The sequence below is a fragment of the Schistocerca nitens genome, chromosome 2 (genome assembly GCF_023898315.1).
Source record: "Schistocerca nitens isolate TAMUIC-IGC-003100 chromosome 2, iqSchNite1.1, whole genome shotgun sequence".
Lineage (NCBI taxonomy): Eukaryota > Metazoa > Arthropoda > Insecta > Orthoptera > Acrididae > Schistocerca > Schistocerca nitens.
The window spans coordinates 780,615,716-780,639,264 of record NC_064615.1 but is presented as its reverse complement, the minus strand read 5'-3'; the positions used below and the strand labels follow the sequence as shown (position 1 = coordinate 780,639,264).

The 23,549-nt window shown below is 36.9% G+C and overlaps 1 protein-coding gene across 4 annotated transcripts in view; it reads right to left on the bottom strand.

Moving 5' to 3' along the window:
* The window catches only part of LOC126237030 (ADP-ribosylation factor-like protein 2-binding protein), a 120,611-nt gene that overhangs the window by 58,065 nt on the left and 38,997 nt on the right, over positions 1 to 23,549 (bottom strand). For 3 of the 4 annotated variants that reach the window (XM_049946783.1, XM_049946782.1, XM_049946785.1), the window contains exon 1: positions 10,008 to 10,123. The exons of the other annotated variant lie outside the window; for it this stretch is intronic. In XM_049946783.1, the coding sequence (XP_049802740.1) occupies positions 10,008 to 10,107 (100 nt within the window). In that variant the 5' untranslated portion in view covers positions 10,108 to 10,123. Of the gene's footprint in view, positions 1 to 10,007; positions 10,124 to 23,549 lie in introns of those variants that run through there. 4 annotated transcript variants of the gene reach the window in all.

Below are 23,549 nucleotides of genomic sequence, written 5' to 3'. Positions count from 1 at the left end.
TCTATGAACAATTAGAACAAACAACTGAGAGCACACCAACTAGAAATATCAAGAGATTTTGAGAGATTTTAATAGAAAAGCATGAAAAAAAGAATTTTATACACCAACTATAGGAAGGCACAGTTTGCACGACATTACCAATGAGAATGGTCAGAGGGTGAACAACTTGACTATCTCAAAGAACCTGAGAGTAAGACTGACTGATTTCAAACATAAGAGAATACATAAGGGAACGTGGTGCTCACCGGATGCAAGAACTACCAACCAGATTGATTGCACGTTAATGGACAAGCACTATAGCCATAGAGACAGAGACATCAGGTCGTATCCAGAAGCCGACTGTGTATCACACCACTTTCTGATTGTGTGTAGACTTAAATTTATGTTCATCTACATGTATAGGAAGAAGAGGGAGACAGCAGAACCTGCTCTGAATGTCAGAAAACAGTGAGAAAGTGCATTTAAAGAACAATAGGGTACAGAAATCAAAAACTGTTTTGGGGGCCCTCAAAAACCTAGAATCAAGAGAGAACGTAGAAGAAAAGTGGAAAGACATTAAGGTCACGGTACTAAGTATAGCAGAGGATATATTTACATGAAAGAAGAGAGGATGGTTCAATCAGACATGCCACAAGGCTTGAGAAAAGAGAAGGAAGATGAGGGAGGAGTGACTGGCTGACAGAGAATGAGCAGAAGAGGTAACATTCTCTCAACATCAGAAAGGAGACAAAGCAAATCTTGAGAACAGACAAAATATTATATCAAACCGGTTTATTAGACAAGTTGAAGCAGAGAGGTACAACAAGAATTCCAGGCAATTTTTCCAATGCATTAAATATCGCAAATGTGGATACCAGAGCCATTAGCTTTTTTATTAGGGGTAAGTTTTGTTTATTAATTCTAGGTACTCTTTAGGGACTCTTCTACAATATGATTAGTGGTCAGCATCCATCATTTGCTACTTGCCAAGAAAATAGCTCTGAGATGCCACGACAGACTGCAAACTGCTGTGTATGCTTGAAAGAATCTTGGGCAAAACAATAAAACGACACATATTAGCAATTAATATGCATCATTTCTTTCAGTACTCCTCATGTGAAGTAAATGACTTTGGAGATATAATTTGGATGGTTGCTAATTTGGCTCAGCTACTGAGCATGGAAATTTCACCCCATTACAAATGAAACCCATGAAAAGGCCTGTATTCTTATATAAAAACTTGTATTAAATTGAAAATTAGAGCTGCAATCATCATAAGATAAACCACTGTTGGGATAATTAAACTGTCACAATCGTAAGCAGCAGAAACAAGCGGAGTACCTGTAAGGCACTGAAAGCCCTTCATTATCATTACACGGAGAAATGTAAACACAATTAATATGAATTCACAATCTGGTGCATTAAAACTATGAAGTTAAACATTTAGTACCTGAGGTCGAAATAAAAGTTATTCATGTTATTTCATTTGCATTGATATGATACGTATAAAAAAATGATCAGTAACTCTTTTAATGAAAATGAAATCGAGTATGGTTATGGTTATACATGAGAGAATAGCTAGCCAGGACATAGAGAAAATACAAGATGTTCCAGGAGGAACAGTCAATATTCAGGGGTGTGAGAGAAACTATCTTTTGAACCAAAAATCTCATATGGACATATGCCCTATTCTGAATGGTTTCTGTGACAGAAAACAATTAATGCACTTTTTTTTTTTGGGGGGGGGGGGGGGGGGGGGCTAGTGGCAAGTGTGAAATGTGAGTACTGGTTCACATACTAAAATTGCATTTAATACTCTGTTTCATACATTAAGGAATTCACATTTACTCTTACTTCATCCACTGTAATAGATTTCCAAAAGCGTTCTGATGCATCTCACGATTGCCTATAATAGTATGATACTAATATGTCTTTTCTGCTATAATACCCACATGAAACAGATGAAGTGAAACAGAAGAAGCTATTATAACTGATTAATTCATTTCCATTCATTCACACATCATGTTCCATAAAGCCCATCTTGAGGACAACCTTCATTCAGGGATGCTGAACTATTAACTTATATATTGTTAGATAGAAACAGCCACTGCAGGTTACTTCTGCAAAGTACATGAGAACAAATTACGACTTGTGTTAATCTCTACAAACTGATAATTATGGGATTACTTTTAAATTACTTTATATGTGTTTATGAATATTAGTAGACCAGATCTTCCAAAATGAGCCACTGCTTCTTCTATTCTACTGCTCAGCTGCTACTTCTAACACGTCAAACTAAGCATTTGCGTATCTTCATACAGACCACTACCAGCTTTGTAACTACTAGCAAAATTAAGATCCGTTTAAGATGAACATTGGAATTGTGTAGAACTTACATCCCCAAGTTCAAATATTTTGACAAATTGTAGGAAAAGGGCTAATGAGGTATTCATTAATTTTGTTTTTGAATATCTGAGCATTTTTTGATTTCCTGCCTGATGTATGCCCTGGAAATGTAAGCTATAGGACAGTACTGACTATGAACATTAAATTTGTTAGCAGTCACATGTGGGGATCAACACAATGTGTGATTTTTCAGATTGCAAAGCAAGCAGACCTGAGCTTTAGAGTTAACTTATCTTTGTGCTGGTGTCACCTCAGTTTGTTATCCATGCCTGGAAATTTCACACATGGAGTCTCATCCAGTGTATGCACACTGATCTCTACTTCTAGTAATTGTACTTAATTTTTACTAGCTCAGGAAAAACAGCATGGAAGCTGTAATATCTTGCTTTGTATGTTGTATGCTAATGTCACTACAGGCAGTACTGCATTCCAGTCTCCCAGTTCAAGATGAACACACACCAAGGAAATGTCTGAAAACGTCTTATTAAAACATTCTGTGATGCCACTCATCTGCAAGTTCCAGTTATCATCCTGTGAAAGATGTTGCATTGCAGAATGACTTCTAACACTAGTCTCAATTGAAACACTTCTCCATGATCAAAGATCATTACACATGCTACTCCAAGATTGATAATTATGTCTTCAACAAAAAAATACTGTCAATTTCCAGAGCTCCAGTAGTCAGTACAGCTTTGTTACCTGCGTAGCAGGTGAGGTCATCACTGTACACTACTATCCTTTTATTTCCATTTGTCAACTTGAGAAATCTCCCCATAAGCAAAATTCCAATACAGTGAAATGAAGTATTAAAGGAGGAATTGGTGGCAGATGTCCTCACAGTAACTGAGGCATATACTTCCATTGTTCATACTCTCTACAGTGTCTTACATAATGCCTGATAGATCTATAGAAACCTGGTCAAAAATATCTGCTTCTGATTCTATCAAACTTAGCAAAATTCTGCGTGAATTATTTCTTAAATGCAAGATTTAAAACTTTGGCTATCATTTTGCTATCTTCTACTGCCACTCTCGACTAGTCAACGAGTAAAAGCCTACAACTCACTTAGCAAATTTTTTGCAGAACCCGAATTTCTTGCGTTCTCGGCAAAATCTTTTGCTAAGGTATTATGGTGGTATGCTTCAGGCACCAATCTTTTTATGAATTTTTGGCTATCATAATTTGTGAATTCTGTTTGGAACTGAGAGTGCAGCAGTATGTGCTTCCTCAGGAATTTCTGTATTTTGTTATTAAGCGATGGTGGGTCTTTTCCATCCTTAATCCACTTCCTTGGCACATATTTCTTCACGGGCAACTTACAATGTGATTAAGCTTTGCCCATAATTCCTCTACATTCATCATACTGGAACTAAGTGGGATGCTAACATTCAATTATCTGCTTGATGGATTTATTAACTTTAGTAACCACTGTCACTATGAAGACATGATGATCTCCATGTTTACACCATTGATAAGATCAGACCTGTTTAAAGCTAGAAGGTGTAAAATATTTCCATTGCATGTGAACTGCTGGACTAGCTGCTCAAGATAGCTTCTGGAAAATGTGTTCAAAAGTTCTTCACAAGGTTACCTGTCCATACCATGTTCAATGAATCCACAGACATCACAGCCTATATCTGGTAGGTTAACATACCTCCAACTAATATTGCATGATCTGGGTATTTCTGCGCTACTGATCATGGGCTTCCTTTGAATGATTCTAAAACTGTCACGGTGGAATGGGATGGCCAATAATTAACTTGAGTTCATCTAGACATGTTACATGTGTCCAGATAACTTTACAACAAAAATAATCCATATTTGACAATATAATACAATCGGATAGATAAAAAAAAATCTACTCACCAAGCAGTGGCAAGAGGACACACACATAAAAAAAAGTTTTATGTACGCAAACTTTCAGAGCTAATGGCTCCTTCCTACAGCAGAAAGGTTGAAGGGGAAGGCAGAGAGCTGAAGGGAAAGGATTGGAGGGATTTAGGAAAATGGAGTAAGTTCGGGAATGTCACCCAGAACCCCAGGTCAGGGGAGACTTATCGGACAGGATGCGAAGGAAAGAAGTTGATCAGCAGGAGAGATTGAATACGAGTGCTGAATTAAGGTGGGATGATCCCATTGTCGACATGGTATTTCACATTGGATTGCCTGGTCTGCTTTATCAAGACTCCAGACTTGAATGCACTGAATAACTGACAAAGAATAGCTAACACTCTCCAACAATGTTACTCAGTCAACCTATTGACAACTGGGTAGTAGAGTACTCCAGTGTTAGGTTGGTAATGGCAGTGTCGCATGGTTCTCCATCAACTGCACTGAGCTGACCTTCCTAGAATGGTTCAGCTGTGACTATGCAGTTACCCTTAGGAATAAGTTGCAGCTGTCCATACCATCTAGTGACCGACAGCTCCCTTTCTTCAGTTGTGATAGTGATGACTGTCACTGGCATACAGCTTTCTTTTGCAAGACTGACTACCTTTTTGCATTTGACTACAGTTCCACAATTAAACTGAGAATCCACACTACTGACTATAACTTATCAATGTGATGCCAATAACGTAAGATGTCCTCAGTGGTTGAAAATCACCCAAAATAATCATTGTTACACAAACTTGTTGGACTAGCATTATCAATCTTAAGCAGTCTATGACTGCTTGTGTTGCCTGCAAGAGGTCTCATCCACGGATAACATCATAGCTGCATTCTTGTAAAACAGTTAATTTGAAGGACTGTGTTCTGTTGTTGACAATTATTGTTACAACACAGGTTGCAGTAAGGTCGACGTACTTCCCAGCTTCAATCTTCAGCACAATGATCTTTGAAATATGGAATAATCTTCTTCAGTTGGCAATAACAAGCATTCAATGACACTCATCATGACACCCCAACCTCTGTGTGCTGATGGGGAATGAATGCAGCATATTGGAGAGTCGCCACTGCCAAAGTACAGCAGTGGGCTTTATCCATCAGGTCAGCTATAGTCACCTTCTGTCACATGGCATGCATACAACTGCCCCATAATTTGACATATAACAGCTTCTTCTTCCTTTATAACATGACATGTATAGATTTTCCACAATAGAAACATGCGAGCACACTATCCTTCATTCTTGAAATGTCTATTTTTCTGAACAGGAATTAAATTGGTGAGGTAGCAAGTTGAGAATCTAGAATGTTGTCTGTCAGTCATGGCATAAGCACAACCTTTCCACTTCAATTCCTCAATCTTGATTTCCCTTGTAGAGGTAAGTGCCAACAACTGAAAAACTTATTGAATAAACAATGCTACACTCAAATGGAACTCTCATTACACATCCTCTGTCATGCCAATCACGGGGTGTCATACAGTGTCATCTTCCATCACATCTGGGTTCACTATCTAACATGGTGTCAAAACACTCGGTATATAAAACTGTATCTTCCCTCATTGTATTAGGCTCTGTTCCTCAGTTGTCCTATGACTGTGAGGAACAGTTACTGCCTGTTGCCCAACATTTTCTTAATTTCCATCTGAAGCTTGTCCCAGCTCAGAATTTTTTCTCACTGTTCTGAAACAACTACTGAGCTTTCACGTCAAAGTAAAAATATGCTTTGCTAAGACATATCATTCTATCCTGCCTGCTGCAGTTAACAACAAGGACAAATTCCTTCATCCATTTTATTGTCACACAAACACATTGCTGGATATCTAGTGAGGATTTGACTCACTGTCATCTTTGTATACAATAGTGCCTTGACAGTGCAGACTGGGATGTACTGTTAAAACTCATGTTCCTGCCTGATAAGGTGACAGTTTATGAGTTGCCTTATTTAAGCTATGACAATGAGATACCTCAAGTCTCCACCAAACTATGTCACATAGACTCTAGAATTGAGTAGCAATCACAAGAGCAAGGTCACGAACAAGAACTAACACCTCACATTTAGAGTATGTTCGATGAGCACACACGAATGTACTGACGGAGCTGAACTTCCTGTCTCAGCAATGTGTGCTCTTACTTAATCAAACATGACATGTTCTAGAAAATTAAAGGAGTCGATATGCAAGTAAGTGCCAGAACCTTCCATGAATCAAACAAGCTAAACATAAATCATTGTAGGAGGCACGAATCTAACTGGTGACCTGCATGTCATCAGCAACCAACTATAACTTCTACACCATGGTGGATGACATACGGTATGAAGCAATATTCCAAGTACGTTACTAAAATTCTGTTCTTCATATACGTGCAGTGTATTAAGTTACATATGCAGTCCATCACTCCAGAAAGGTTCCTGCAAGGGGACAGCAGGCTTTTCAGTAGTTGCAGGGCCAACAATTCGGATTAGTGACTGGCCTTGCAATATAGCCAACAAAGACATTCTATGTTGGTACAGTGGCAAGGCTGAAAGTACGAAAAACAACGATCATTGTATTTCCCCAGAACACAAAGCTCATTAAACGCTCATTGCATACTCTAATGGAAAGTATTCCAGAGGTAAAAAAACTCCACCATTCATACCTCTGTGTGGGGACTGCCCAGGAAGATGATGTTACCAGGAAAAATAAAACTGACATTCTATGGTCGAAACTTGGAGTGTTAAGAGCCCTTAATCAGGTAGGTAGACAAGAAAATTTGAAAAGAGGAACAGGTAAGTTGAAGTTGAATATAGTTTAGTAGAATACATTTATATGTAAGAAGATCCGCGAGTGGAACAGGGGGGGAGGACTGGGGGTGGGGGGAGGGGGCGGAATATGACTGGTGCGAATTGTGCCCTCCACCACACACCGCTTGGTGGCAAGCGGTGTATATATGTAGATGTATATGTAGAAGAATGTAATAATCCCAATACCAAAATATGCAGCAACTGTCAGGTGTTTCATTGAACCTTCAGAAGACGTCTTGGCTGTAAAATACTAACATGAATTATTTTCAAAAGAACTGAAGGACTGGTAGATGTTGACCTGGGGTAACAAAGGAACACGAAGGGCAATACCTACACTAAGATATATTTTAGATGATAAAAATAGGTAAACCTACATGTATAGCATTGTAAATTTATAGAAAGCTCTTTACAGTTTTGACTGGAATACACTTGTTGGAATACTCAAGTTGTCAGAGACAAAAAGAAAAACTTGTAAAAAAACCAGACTGCAGTTACGAGTCAATGAATGTGAAAGGGAGGGAGAAACTGAGACAGAAATGAGACAAGGTTGCACTTGGTCATGCTATTCAACCTTTACAATGAGTGAGCATGACAGCAAACTAAGAATAAGTTATGAAATGGATAGGATAATTTCAGAAACACATCAAGTCGCGTAGAGAAGAAACAAATGATTTATTTACAACATTGTAAATCTGTCAAGAGATTGCAAAGGGCTTGGAAGATCAGCTGAATGGAATGGACAACATGTTGAAAGCAGTTTGGAAGATAATCATCATCAAAAGTAAAACAAGCGTAATGGGGTGTGGATGAATAAAATGGGACAACAAGGAGGGAATTTGAGGCAAAATAAGGCACTGAAAGTAGCAGAACAGATTTTGCTGTTTGGGCAGCACATTAACTGACAATGGCAGAAGCAGAGAGGAGATAAAATGTAGACTGCAAATAGCAAGAAAACGTATCTAAAAAGATATGAATATAATAGAAAGAAACATTCCACATGGGCAAAATATATATAAAAACAAAGATGCTGAGAAAGCGCTGGTAGATAGACACAATAAAAAACACACAAACACACACACAAATTTCAAGCCTTCGCAACCCAAGGAAAGAGGGAAGGAGAGGGAAAGATGAAAGGATGCGGGTTTTAAGGGAGAGCGTAAGGAGTCATTCCAATCCCAGAAGCAGAAAGACTTACCTTAGGGGGAATAAAGGACAGCTATACACTTGCACACACACATATCCATCCGCACGTATAAAGACACAGGCATTTCAAGTTGCCGCCCCTCGTACATCACTTGTCATTCAACAACATCTTTGCCTCTGTACTTCCGCCTCGACTGACATCTCTGCCCAACCTCTTTGCCTTTACAGGTCTGCCTGTGTCTGTATATGTGCAAATGGATATGTGTGTGTGTGTGTGTGTGTGTGTGTGTGTGTGTGTGTGTGTGTGTGTGGGCGCGCGCGCGCGCGAGAGTGTATACCTGTCCTTTATTCCCCCTAAGGTAAGTCTTTCCGCTCCTGGGATTGGAATGACTCCTTACCCTCTCCCTTAAAACCCACATCCTTTCGTCTTTCCCTCTCCTTGCCTCTTTCCTGATGAAGCAACCTTGGGTTGCGAAAGCTTGAAATTTGTGTGTGTGTTTGCGTGTTTTTTATTGTGTCTATCTACCAACGCTTTCTCGCTTGGTAAGTCACAGCATCTTTGTTTTTTATATATATCTGAAAAGATACATTTTTTATACTGAAAATAATTAAATGTGTTAGAAAGCATTTCAAAGGTATTTATTTGTGGTGTAGCCTTGTATGGAAGCAAAACACTGGCAATAAACAGTAGAGACAAGAACAGAATACAAGCTTTTGGAATGTGGTATTACAGTAGAATATTGATGATTAGATGGATCAGTCAGATAACTAATGAAGGAGGGGGGAATGGGAGGGGGGGGGGGGAGAAAGAAAGAAACTGGCATTCTACGGTCGAAACTTGGAGTGTTAAGAGCACTTAATCGGGTAGGTAGACAAGAAAAGAAGTACAGAAGTGAAATAAATATGCAACGAGGCAAACAGAAATTACATTTTTATTCAAAGACATCAATTACACTGTAGTCAGCGCTGTTTCTGATGGTACCATGGATATTACAAAAGGCAAGACATGATTCTTAATAGGGTGCATAATCACCACGGGCAGCAATGCATGCTTTGCAATGTTCTCCCATATCGGTCACAAAACTGGTAAGGAGTTTCTGTGGTAGAGCATTCCATTCCTCCACTAGTGGGGTTGACGACTGCTCGATACTTGTTGGTCCACATGGACATGCTTTGATACATCTCCCCAATACATATGTTTGATGAGATTTAAATTGGGGGAACATGCAGGCTAGTCCATTTGCCAAATATCCTCTAGTTCCAAGAGCTCTTCCACCTGTGATGTTCAATATAGTCATGCACTGTCATCCATAAAAAATTAAGTTGGGGCCGAATGCAGCCCTGAAAAGATGCACATGGGGAAAGAGTACAGTGTCACAATAACACAGACTGATGAATAAACAGTGTTTAAAAATTTAGATGCCTGTACATCCACGCAACATTATGCCTCCCCACAAGAGAATGCATGGACAACCAAAACGATCAAGTTCAACAATGTTCACGAGTGCACTACGTGCTCCTACTTCTCACCATATGAGGGTATGTCCTGAATCATAACTCAGACTGAGTCTGCTCTCATCCAAGAAGAACATGCGACCACACTCCTCACTGGTCCAGTCCCTATGCTCCTGGCACCATCACAAACAGTGCCGCCAATATTCTGCTATCAATAGAATACAATGTACTGATCGTTGGGCAGAGACACCACTCCCATGTAGTTGCTGTGACACTGTGGAGTGCGACATTGCGTGCCTTTGAGTCTTGTTGCACATGGTTGCAGTTGCACCTGCTGATTGATGTTGGTCACTACTTACCTGTTGCACTATGCAGCAGTAATCTGCTGCTGTAGCTGATCGTGACTAACAACCTCCTCTCCTTTGGGCAGCAATGCCTGCGATTCAGAACTCTCCCCATGCATGTGAAACAATGCTGTGAGTGATACTACCTCCTGGGCTACACTCTTCACACTTTGTCATTCTAAGTTAACACTTTAGTCACGCTGACCTCACGTCATGTGATTTTCAGCTTCTTGTGCATGACTGGGAGGCCTCTCTTAACTTGCTCCGGTACTTTCATTCACATCTGCTGAATTGTAAAATATGTTGTGTTACTTCATTTATCTCGTCCTTAAGTTTTGTGGAGCAGTGTATTAGTAAAAGTACAGTACTTTGGAGAAAAGTAATTTGTAAGTATGTGGAAGGAAACTTCTGAAAAAAGAACTTAATATTACTGCCTCTGAAACTGCCGACAGACACCCTTAAAACAACAACAACTGAATTAGTTAAAAATGTTACGACAGAAGCTAATATTTCAGAATAATATCTAGGGTATTAAGAATTTGTATGGACAGAAGAAGAAGAAGATAGAGTTGACATGGAAAGTGGGTGAATTGTGCTCTACATTCTAGACTGAATTTCAAGTTATGTTCTGTGGCATTAAACTTAGGGTTATAGCTTGGTTCTCAGATATACACCCATTACAAATATGTGCAAAGGTAGAAGCTAATCCTTCGCTTATTATCTTTCACACTAAAACAAGGTCCAAATATGACAAGAGCATCATGTTAGAAAAATTACCTCAAAACCCTAGAAGCAAATCTAATGAAAGTAAGAGCTTGTGAACAATGTTTCAGTTGATAAAGTCAACTACCGTAAATACCCATTAGTTCCTTGATCAGGAAAGAATGACGGATAGGTTGGTAAGAAGGGACAGGTCATTCAGAAATGGACATACCTGTAATGAGAATAAGTGGAGATCTGACGAAGATGAAGGGGATGACACCAGGAAGAGTAGCAGTTCAAAGGTAGTACACTGGTAAGCACTGTGTCAGCTTCTGTCCAGATATGGCAGAAGGACAGAGTGAGACGTAAAGATAGACTGAGAGGTCAAGAAATGGGAAGCGGAATTGACAGTGTCATTAAGAACCACGAGGGAAGCTGGAAAGGAGAAAGAACTAAACAAGGAAAGGCAAAGATGAAGACAAAAATGAAAAATAAGAAAACAAAAGGAAAAGAGAGAAAAAAAAAAAAGAAACCCTCGGTTCAACTGACCCAGCTGATAGTAAATGTAAATAAACAAGATTCTTACATGAGAATGTAGTTGATACACAACATTAAAGAATTTATAAAGAGAACCAGCAGTGAGAATAATGAAAACATGTCACTGTTTGAAACAGCATTTTCCATAAACAAAAAAATCGTAGACAGTACTACAGAATTTACATCAAAACTAGAAATAATGTCCACGTTAATGATAAAGTGCAAAAATAAAAGCTATACCATTAAAACAGAGAACCAGCAGTGAGAATAATGAAAACATGTCACTGTTTGAAACAGCATTTTCCATAAACAAAAAAATCGTAGACAGTACTACAGAATTTACATCAAAACTAGAAATAATGTCCACGTTAATGATAAAGTGCAAAAATAAAAGCTATACCATTAAAAATCACCATGTATCTATAAATGATGCTAACAGAAGGTATCTGGAGAAAGTAGATCAATATTGCATCCTTTTAGAAATCTCAAACAAACCTAAAAATAACACTAAAATACACTCTGGTGACTTCGGTTTGCAAGTTTAGAAGGAAAAGAAATTTAAGAATATTGTAGGCGAATAAACAGGACACTTAAGAACAACCAGAAATGATGAAAGACTGAAAATGTTCCAGTTAAAGCTGATGTCCACACATTTTCACAATCTACCAAGAAAAGCCAAAACTTGGATGTATACAAGTTCAAACCTAGTAGAATTCAACTCTAACACACAGTCATATCTAAAAAGAATATCATGGAAATTATGAATGTTGAGTTAATCAGAAATGGTGAATTTGATTGAAATCATTATCTTTCAATTATTAAATTATAATTTCTCCCACCTAAAACAAAAAATACAACCAAGAAAGTGATCAGATACAACTCTACAACAGCTAATATCACAATAGAAAATATAGAAAAATTAGAGAAGAAATTAAGATGCCAAAAGACAGTAACAGCATTAACCCCAAGTCCAAATTCCTAAAGCAGCAGAAAAAACTTAAGGAATTTTGTGAATTGTGTTATGAATAGTGTTTTATTCATTCATGACGTACATTTGCAATCCATTTGGTTTGCATACAGGAGACATGTCAAAAATTTCTAACACAGCTACAATGATTTTTACATTAATAAATAATAGCAGTATAATAAATAATAACACTATAAGGATATTTCTTGGAATGCACAACACATTGTATCCAGCTCAAATTTCCAGTTTGTCCCGCATGAATTCATCCACTAAGTAACACTTCAGTGTCAATACCTCATATAGCTTTCTTTTAAGTGAACCTAAATTCATCTGCATCAACTTGTTCCCTTTTAATTTATTACAAATTTTCATTTCCATGTATTGAGGTCCCTGTGCATACAATTTGAGGCGGTGGGTGGGAGAATGAACAAAATGGTTTCCCTCAAATAATTCATGTCTGGTGTACAAAAATAGAATAATGTCATATGCGTATAAGGATGACAGAGTTAATATTTGAAGTTTTCTAAATAATGGTCGACATGGTTCTTTGTGATTTGCAGTGCACATATTTCGAATTATTTTTTTCTGTACTTTTAGTATCCACACTATATTTGGCGAGTTACCCCAAAAAACAATACTATACCTAATAATGGATGTGTCCATGTCAGTTGCAGTTAATAATATTTGCATTGCAAATGCAAAGCTGCTCTGTTTGTTTGCCAGGTGTTCAAAATGTGCCTGCCAGCTCAAATTTTTATCTACATTTAAACCTACAAATTTGACTGAGTCAACTTCTTCTATACCTTGGTTGTTGTGTACAGTCTTAATCTGCTTACATTTTGACTGTTTGGTTTTGAACTGCATCATGTGATACAAAATTGTTAAGGCTTTCATGGCCACTTGTTGACAAACTGCCTATTGGTTTCTGTCTCGGGATCTTCTAATTAGATGGACGTCGGCCGAATAACCCAAGACAGAAGCCAATAGGCAGTTTGTGCGTCATGTGAGTCTTAGATATGTTTAGATTCAACCCATTTAGCTGAAACCAAGTTTCTAAGGTACTGAGGGTACTGATCACAGATTTGGGATTTTTTTTCCGAATCCTGATCTTCAACTAAGACAGAACAGAACTGATGAGGAGCTGATATTTAACGGTAAGTCATTAACATAAAAGAGAAATAGGACTGGGCCTAATATGGAGCCTTGTGGAACACCCTAAGAGAGGATTTTTTTTTTTTTTTCCCAGTCAGAAAAATAATATGCGCCATTTGAAGAAATGCTAACTCTTTGCTTTCTGTTGGATAAGTAGGATTTAAGCAATTGTAGGGCACTGCCGCTAATGCCATACTTTTCAAGTTTGTAAACAAGCAACGCATGGTTTACAGAATCAAACGCCTTTGTGAGGTCGCAGAAAATTCGTGCCACCTTATTTCTCTTGTCTAATAATGTACTTATTTTCTCAATGAAACTGTTTGCTGCATCTATGCTGTTTTTCCCCTCCTGAAAGCCAAACTGACTGTTTAGAATAACAGAATATCCTGCAATGAAGTTTTAGATTTGTGCAACAGCGAGTTTTTCAAAGTTTTATATTTGTGCAACAGCAAGTTTTTCATATATTTTAGATAGGACTGGGAGAATCAAGATGATAATTTCCCATGATCTCTCTTGATCCCTTCTTGAAAAGTGGTTTGACTTCAGCATATTTCAGTACCTTTGGGAAACAGCCCTCCTCAAAACACTGATTTATTATTTGAGCTAGTGGGTTTGCAATTCTATTGTGTACCACTTTTATAACTTTGGTGGGTATTCCATCCCAACCTGCAGATTTTTTGTTTCTTAATGTTAGAACAGCATTTTCTACATCCCCCACAGAAACTTTTAACAATTTTGTAAAGTTTTCAGAGTTTTCACCTAGGAGAAAGGGATTTACTTTGTTGTGATAATCTGTTACATCTACATCAGACTTTGCTACATTTATACAAAATTCATTAAAGTACTCTGGTATTTGAGTTGGATTTAAAATTGAATTTCCTTCAACGTCAATTTTTGAAATTTCTTGGTTACAGGCTTTAACACCTAACTCAGATTTAATGACTTACCACACAGCCTTTGTATTATTTTTATGATTTAAAATCAGCCTGTTATTTGCCAGTTGTTTTGCTGCTCTGACAACTCTTTTAAATGTGGTTTTATAGAGTCTAACATATTTCATGAAATCAATATCTTTATTACATTTTAGTTCTCTGTGCAGTTGCCTTTTCCTTACACTGGAAATTTTGATGCCCTGGGTAATGCACTTTACTTTATTTGTTATTGTATTGCTGCAGCGTCTAGATGGAAATGTTTCATTAAAGACACCAGGAAAACTATTTAAGAATTTCTCAAAGTTTTCGTCACCTGAGTTACAATGATCAGAAGGCCATCTTTTCTCTTTTAGCTTCTCACTCAATGTTAGCAAGTTCCTGCTCATGTGGGTTCTCATATGTGAAATGTTCCTGTCTGTCAGTGGCAGCTCAATGAACAATGCACAATGATCTGAAATACCTAGATCTAGACAAAATTTATACACATCTTCATACACATAATTAGTGAGAACATTGTCAATAAATATTGCTGACAGCCCATTGTCTCTGCTAGATTCAAAGAAATTAAATTTGGAAGCATATTTCTTTACTAAGTCAGTGAATCTTGAAGTGTGGCTACTATCACATGTGATATCAATATTAAAAGCAGCAGCTATTACAATTTTCTTCTTTTTTCTCTACAAAGGTCTTCTAGCATAATTTGAAGCTTAGATAAGAATAGTTGTGTTGTTGATGTCCATGGAATTCTGTATATTGAGATTATTATAACATTTGCTAGTCAGTCCACTATTTCTAAAAAAACAGCTCTCAAACAAACATTCTTCATTTAAATAATTAAAACAGTTCCTGGCATCATAATTTATATCACTATGTAGAAGTATACATGAGCCTCCACGTGACTTGTTTCTTCTGAAAAGGCTACTTGCTAATCTGAAGTTCCCTATTTTGTTTAGAATTTTAATTGTCCCCCCCCCCCCCCCCCCCACACCCGGGCTCATATTTGAACAAACAACTGATTTCCAATTCATTTATTTTGGAGCTTTTTTTTGTTAGAAACATCACTGTTTAAACCATTTATATTCCAGTGGATAACATACCTACTTTGCTACTTTGACTATTAGTTATGGGCTTTAGCAGATTTCTTGCCAGATAATGGTTTGGTTTTGTCTTTCTTAATGCTACACAAGTTTTTTCACCCCCATCACTACTTATCAGTTTCCCTTATTTTTTATGACCTGGCAATCTTACCAAATATTTTTGAGCCTAACTTATTCAGATATAGACCATCTTTGGCAAGACACTTTGCATTTAGGAATTTGTTGGGATAAATGAAAACAACTCCTAGTTTATTGCACTGTTCTTTAATATTGCCATTTATTCTCTGTGCACATAGCTGTCACTCACTGATCTCCTGTACACAATGCCACTTATTTTTCTGGAACTCGAGTAGATTCTTCTGGCCATTTGGATGAGATTCCTTGTCAAGAGGATGAAGAATTAAGACCTCAGAAATGGAGAAAATGGATATGTTGAAAAGAGAAAAACATTCAGAATTATTCAGATGAAAGAAAAGAAAACCTCGAGAATAATCCAGAAAATCAAAAGAGCCTCTGAAAAATCTCAGATTTTGGAAATACAAGAAAATTTTATGAAAAATAATACTAGAAATTTTTACCAGGCTTTTAAAGATGTACTTAAATGGCTTCGAGCACCAAGTACTTGTTTCAAAGATGGAACAGCAAAAGAGTATTAAATAACAAAGAAAATTGTGAAATACTGTAATATCAAATTTTTTGACAGGCTCTTAAACAGTCTAGTGTCAACAGTTAAACTGTATTTCCAGCATTACAACAAAATCTGAGGAAGATTACCCACCAACACAGCAAGAAATTCATGGAGCCACCAAGTCACTCAGAAACAACAAATTAAGTGATGAAGACTTCATTACAGGAGAATTATTGAAATGGTCAGAACCAAAGATTATAAAATATCTAAAACTGCTTTTTGAAAACATTTGGAAAACTGAAATGATACCAGAAGAATGGGAAATAGCATTAATCCACCTGTTACATAAAAAGGGAGATAAACAATGACAGAGGAGCAGCATACAAAATATTATCAAAAATTCCTCTGGATAGAGTTGCACATACTACAGACAAACAACTGGAAGGATACCAAGATGGTTTCTGAAAGGGAAGTTCCCACAAAGAACAGATTTTTTACTTAGAGTCAATAATTTGCCACAGAATGTCAACCAGAAAATCTGTAATAGTATCATTTACTGATTTCAAGAAAGCATTTGATTCGGTAGCCAGAGAAACAATAGACAAACTCATTAGAGAATTTGGTGTTGAAGCAAAATTAGCAAACATAATTCATGAAACTGTAACAAATGCAATATTTAAGTGAAATCTACAGGAGAAGTATCTCAGCCACTTGAAACAAAACCTTGTGTTCGAAAAAGGAATGGCTTATCACGTTTACTGTCTAACTGTGTACTTAAAAAAATTGTGAGGATTTGGAGCTAAAATATCACAAAATTGAACCAATAATTCTAGGAAGGAAGATTGGGTCAATGTCCCATCGACATCAATCTCATTAGTGATGGAGCACAGGTTCGGATTGCGTCCAGGATGGTTCCCCACCAGCCATGCCCTTTCAAAGGAACCATTCCGGCATTCACCTGGAGTGATTTAAGGAAATCGTTGAAAATCTAAATCTGGATGGCCGGGAGCGGGTTTGAAGCGTCACCTTCCTGAATGCAAGACCATTGCGCTACCCACTACGCCACCTCATTAGCTCAAGGAAGGTAAACTGCCTGGCTTTAGCAGATGACTTAGCAATTCTTTCAGAAATTCTGACCTACAGTTATTCAAATAAATCTTCTGGAAGAAATAGCAAATAGAACTAATCTCAAAAATTCAGATGAAAAAACAAAATTAATGAAAAATATAAAAATGCACCAAAATTCGTATAAATACAAATAGGTAAAACAAAGCAAGCAAATAAATTTCAGTGTCATGGAGAAATTATACAACAGAATGGACTAGATAAACTTGCAGCAGATGTAAGAGTTAACAAAAATGAAGAAAACATATGGTTTGATAATGAATATTTACTACCAGAAATGTGGATATAGAAAAACAAAACTAAAACACTGCACCACAGTGGTACAACCAGAATGTTTACATGGATGTGAATGCCTAACAATTGACTATAAACAGGACAGAATAGAGGTTCTCGAAAGACATTATTAGAAAAATAATGGGTGCAATACAAACTGGAAAATGAGAAGTAATGAGGAGATCTACAAAAATATAGAGAAAGTATTAGAAGTAATGGCTAAAAGAAGATTAATCTATTTTGGACACATCTACTGAATGGACAAAAACAGGATAACGAAACAAATATTTCTGTATTTTTGGAAGAAGAAACTGACAATAGCACGGGTTATAGAAATAAAGAAATAACTAGAAACAAATGACATCAATAATCAGAAATAACAACCAGAAACCTTTTTAAGCCTAAAATACTAAATTTGGAAGGCTTTCAATGCAGAAGAAATAAGAAATTGTGAACAACAGGGGCAGCAGAAAGGAAAAGACAACAGGGCAGAAAATGAAAGAGTACAGGAAAAACAGGAAACAACAACAAAGAAGAGGAATTGAAGTTGTTTTGTGGTCCAAGTTGGTCAATACAAAAATAAATAAAAAAAGGAAAAGAATAGAGGGAGGAAAGAGTGGAGAAAAAAGGAGGGGGAGAGAGAATAAGGACATCTTACAAAGGGAAAAATATAAATAAACAGGCTGGAGGTGAGGGAGTGGGGAGAAGATGCTAACAGAAATTACGTCTAGAATGGTGGCTGGGACGAGAGAATATGTTAGATAGCATGCTACCAACTACAGGGAAACTACTGTTGGGAGGTGTGTGGTGTAGTAAGCACTTACATTCCTTGAGTAATGCTATACAGAATGCTCAAAAACTAGGGTACTGGGCATTCCCATTACTGTCAATTTTTCGGTGAATCTTTAAGCACTCAGCCAGTTTGGTAGCAGTCATTACTACGTAAAAAGTCACACAGTGAACACATGTAAGTTGGTAAACAATGTAAATGGTTTCTCACATGTTGCTCTGCCTTTATTGCTGTAGGATTTCCAGTATGAGAATGGAGTAAATGGTAGTGGGTGTATGCAAAGGACAACTCTTAGAGCATGAAGGATTGCAGTTGTCGGAAGGGACTTTGGAATAGGGATGATGGTTTGATAATGTCATATGGTTTGAAGATGTTACAGAGTAATGAAGGGTGATGACAGACAATGGTGGATGGTATAAGACGGATATAAGAGACAGATTACGTAATTTCAGGACTTGAATTGAGAAATTCATAGTCTTAGCAGAGTAATACATCAAGATACAGCATCATATGTTAGCATTTCTTCCCTTCCCAACCCCACTTGAAGTGTGTGAAAAATGACTGCTTAAATGCATCTCTGTGTTCTATAATTGCTTTAATTTTACCCTCATGATTACTATAAGAGTGATATGCTGGGTGCTGAACAATACCTCTGAATTCTTCACTTAATACTGGTTCATGAAACTCTGTACAGTAAGCTTTTATGGGATCTATTAACTTCAAGGGTCTGCCAGTTCAGGTTTTTAAACATTGCTGTGACACTATCCCAAGTGTAAACCATTTGTGCCACCATTCTTTGTACACATTTCATATCCCCTTGTTTATCTGATATGCATCCTACATGCTTGAACAGTATTCTAAGATCGGATGCACAAGTGACTTGTCAGCAGTCTCCTTTGCGAGCTGATTCATTTCCCGTACTCTGCCAGTAACTGAAGTTTGCCACCTGTCTTTTGCAGGATACTACATTTCAGTTCTTGTTTTGGAGGGAGGGGGTGATATGCAATATTTTACATTTATGAACATTTAAAATAGGTTGTCAGTCTTTGCACCACTTTGACATCTTATCAAGATATGACTGGATATTCATGAAGCATTTTTCAGGTAGTACTTCATTATAGATAACTGCACCATCTGCAAAAATCTGAAATTACTATTAATATTATCTGCCACATCTTTAACATTCAACATGAACAACAATGGTCCCAACACAGTTACCTGTGGCATGCCTGAAGCTACTTCTACTTCTGTGTAGTATAAAGTCACATTATCAGACAAAGTGCAAGTTTCTGACATTCCGAGAATGAATGGTAAACACCATCAAGAATATATACGAAATGTCAAGTGAACAGTCAACGGTATAAATATCAAGTTTCAGCTAATTATAACGTGCCCTTGGGAAAATATAAAACTTCATTGGGATGTAATCCTTTGTGAGAACTTGCATCACATCCATGTGGCATGGAAATGCTGGAAAGCATATTCAAGAAAATGATTGGCAGGCACTTGATATAGTTGTGCCTACATAAACGTATATGCACATAAGGACTTCACAGCTTTGGAATAACATAAAAATTCATTGAGATAAATTACAGATGTGTCACTTTCTAACAATCAACTTGAAGTTTCACAGAAAAGTGTCAAGTGTCATTTTGATTCAGTGTGACTACCATTTGTCATGCAGTAATCAATTTCTTCCTACACACATTGCAGCAAATCAGGCATTAACTTGTGGCACTGTATATTTGATTTTTCAGATCAGTTAAATTGTTTGATAGGGAAGAATCATACACCCTGTCTTTAATGAAACAGTTGTTGCAGAGTTCCTTTCATCAAACCCAATCACAGCAAGTACACCTTGCACCAGAGACCACAGCCATTTTAACTGAGCATTGCGCTGACTCCTGGAGGTGGAATGAGGTACTGGTGTACTGAATGGATCAAAGTTGAGGTTCTGTTATTATAGGTTATCCGTCTTGAGCTGACTGCAATGTAATTAAAAGGAATTACACCAGATGTGTTTCGCTTTTATTTATAAAGCATTTTCCATGGTTATTGCTGTTTCCTTACATATTCTGCTCCTTCCCTGCTCGCTAGCAGCGGTTGGTGTCTAAAGGCTTCATTTTACATTTTCACTTGGCAGTTTTTGGCATTCTGCAATATTTCCTGTATCACATTATTTACGCTTCACTTTCTTAAGCTATTTCTTATTCCACACTGCCGACAGAAACAAACGTAAAATTGAGGTTGTTTGATACCATAAGTTCTAAAGTTCTTTTTGACTCACCTGGTATAATCAATCTAAAGGATGGTTTCAACACCCCAGTGCTTTACTAGGAAAGGTCTTATACACTGTGGTATGCCCTCACCTGCCTCCAGTCTTCAAACTGAATTACGCAAACAGTTATAAGGGGACCTAAAGTTTAACATTGATACTGAACCACAGTGCAATTTGTTATTTTAATGTACACAAGCCACTCTCAGAGGTTAAAAAGTGATAAGCAACAGAAAAATCATAGGGTCAATCAGGGACTGAATGACAGACTTTTGCTGGATCTCTAGTTCGGCATGCAGCCACTGAACCACTCATTCCCACATACAGGGTCAGCAATAAAGAGTTGAGTCTAATATAGAAGTTCAAGTGTGGAAGTAATTTTGAGTTGAATATGTAAACAATTATGAGGACATGTTGTGACGTGTACTTTACTAGCTAACAATCACTAAAGATCTGGCCATAGTTTAACACATAAACTATGCAAAATATGTTTATTGACTGTTAGAACACAATATTCTCATTTTCAGTGTCATTCACTCCTTTCTTTTTCTGTCTACAGTGTAATTGAAGAATTATATGTTGATTTTCAACTTCATTTCTATTTCTTCATTAAAATTACCTTGTACTGTAATGTAATGTGATTTGATTTTGTTTGATCATTTTTCAAACATTCTTCAATCTCTTCACTTCTATTACAGTGAAAAGGAATTGAATAACACACAGCATTACTTGCCACAGTAAAATTTTCTATGGCAATTGAAAGACTCACGGTTTGTTAATAGAGCATGCTACAGCCAATGATTTTGATAGTAATAATGATAAGTCACTGGTTTATCTGACGATGATGTTTGAGTGTTAACAACAAGACATGCTGACCACTTAAGTTCAGATCATATACAAAAAGTAACATCGAATCATAAACAATAACTCATTCACAGTGTTTAGAGAGAAATTACAAAAAGGATACTAATGAGAAAGGCATAAAATGAAGATAGAAAATAAAATTCTTTAACATATTCTTCCAGTATGTTGAGTCTTGGTTTCCCCTAAAACAAACAAGGACAATGTTGAACTAAAGCAGGAACAAAGAATGGATAACTCATGGGATAGAAGTATCTTGTGCTATGAAAAGAGAGCTCTATCTAATTCAAAGGACAAACTGTATTCAAGAACTAATTAACTGTAAAATCATCTAGTCTGTTATTGAGAAAGTGAAACATACATACTACCCTCAAAAAATAAAACACTCAAAGAACAAGGTGAAAACAATTCTTAATATTACTAAACAACAAAGAAACAAAAATAGCACCAAAACTATTCCACTGACAAATTTCTTGGTAAAACCAAGTGACGTGTATTTTATTAACATTTTCATATAATGTGTTAAGTAACATTTCCAATGCAGCAATGTGGTTAATGTAAGCAGCAAACAGTGCAGCAGCCAATAAACAACCAAATACAGATGTATTAAGTTTACTTCTGCAGGTACTTCATGTACTACCAAAGGGCATTAGTTTCAAAAATGTAAAATACAAGAAAATTACAAAAGTAATAATCCTGCTGTCTATGGTGGCATTTATAGTAGAATATTAAAATCTTGTGTTAACTTTGTAAGATTACCTTTCAGTTACCTTATCATATATTCCCCAATAGAGTTCAATGTCCTATAGTACACATACCAATACACAATAAGCAAACCAACTCTAATTATAGATCAGTAGCTCTGCTTCCTGTTTTTTCTAAATTCCCTGAGAATGTCACCTATGGTAGAATACTTACACATTTACCTGAGCATAGTTAACTGGAGAAGCATTCACAAGAAAGTGCTCAAGTTTGAACTGTTCCTGAAAAGCAGTGAAGATCATTTAATACTAGGTACAAAAAGTGGGTTGAGACATGAAACTGATAGCAGTGAGTTACTTGGGCAAAATTTGAGTATATATCAAAAGTACAGGCAAATAGGAAATGGAGGTTGTATATTTGTTGCAGTAGACAAAAAACTCAAATCTACCGAGATGGAAATTGAAGCTGCATGTGAGATTGTTTGGGCAAGACTCAGTATGGGGGAGGACATAAAATGATAATTGGTTTCTTCCAGATTCATCTCCTGATGTAACTGAAAACTTTGGAGAAAACCTCAGTTCACTTATATGTAAGTTCCCCAATCATACTGTAATCACTGGTGGAGACATAAATCATCCAACAATGGGAAAATTACAGTTTTGTTACTGGAGACCATGGTAAGACATCCTCTGAAACATTACTAAATGTCTTCTCTAAAAACTACCTCTAACAGACAGTTAGGAACTCCCACTCATGATAGAAACAAACTGTATCTAATGACAGCAGACAGACTTGACCTCTTTGAGGATGTCCACATCGAAATTGGTATCAGTGACCATGATGGGTCATTCCATGTCAATTCAACCAATTTGAGAAAATGTTCCAGCTGATAGTCTCAGATTTGGCTGAAATTTAGCATACCAACCAATGCTACCAATTGAGGAACACTCATGTACAAAATTTTTAAGTTCCCCTGCCAATTAGTTCCAGAATTATGACTTGTGAAAGACGGTGGCATGACCCGGAAATTGCAACTCGCATCTGGCAATCTATCTTCAGACCCAACTTCAGGTCTTAATAACTTTGGAACTATTCCGCACAGTCCAGTGAAATTTTTACAACCCAGTAACATCCACTTAGGGAACACACACTATGAATCAAAACACCAACAAGATATTTCTGAGGGAAAATAAAAAATTTCAAAATGTGATTAAAAAAATGTAATTCGTTAAAAGGTACATATTGTAGATGCCCTCTATGCCAAATATAATTCACTCAAAAAGGGTATTTTTCTTTTGTTTTTTTGTAAGCTTAATGTGACCTAAACACACACAGAACTCATCTTGCCCATATCAGTCACACAAACAGAGTTACATGCACACGAAAATATAAAAATTTGAATAATTACCTGAAAAACATGGATTTTCTAAGTGTGGTAGCACAAAGCGGATAAGTGATATCCAAGCCAAATTGCTAACACTGCATAAGTAGACCATAATATAATATGTGGCAAAAT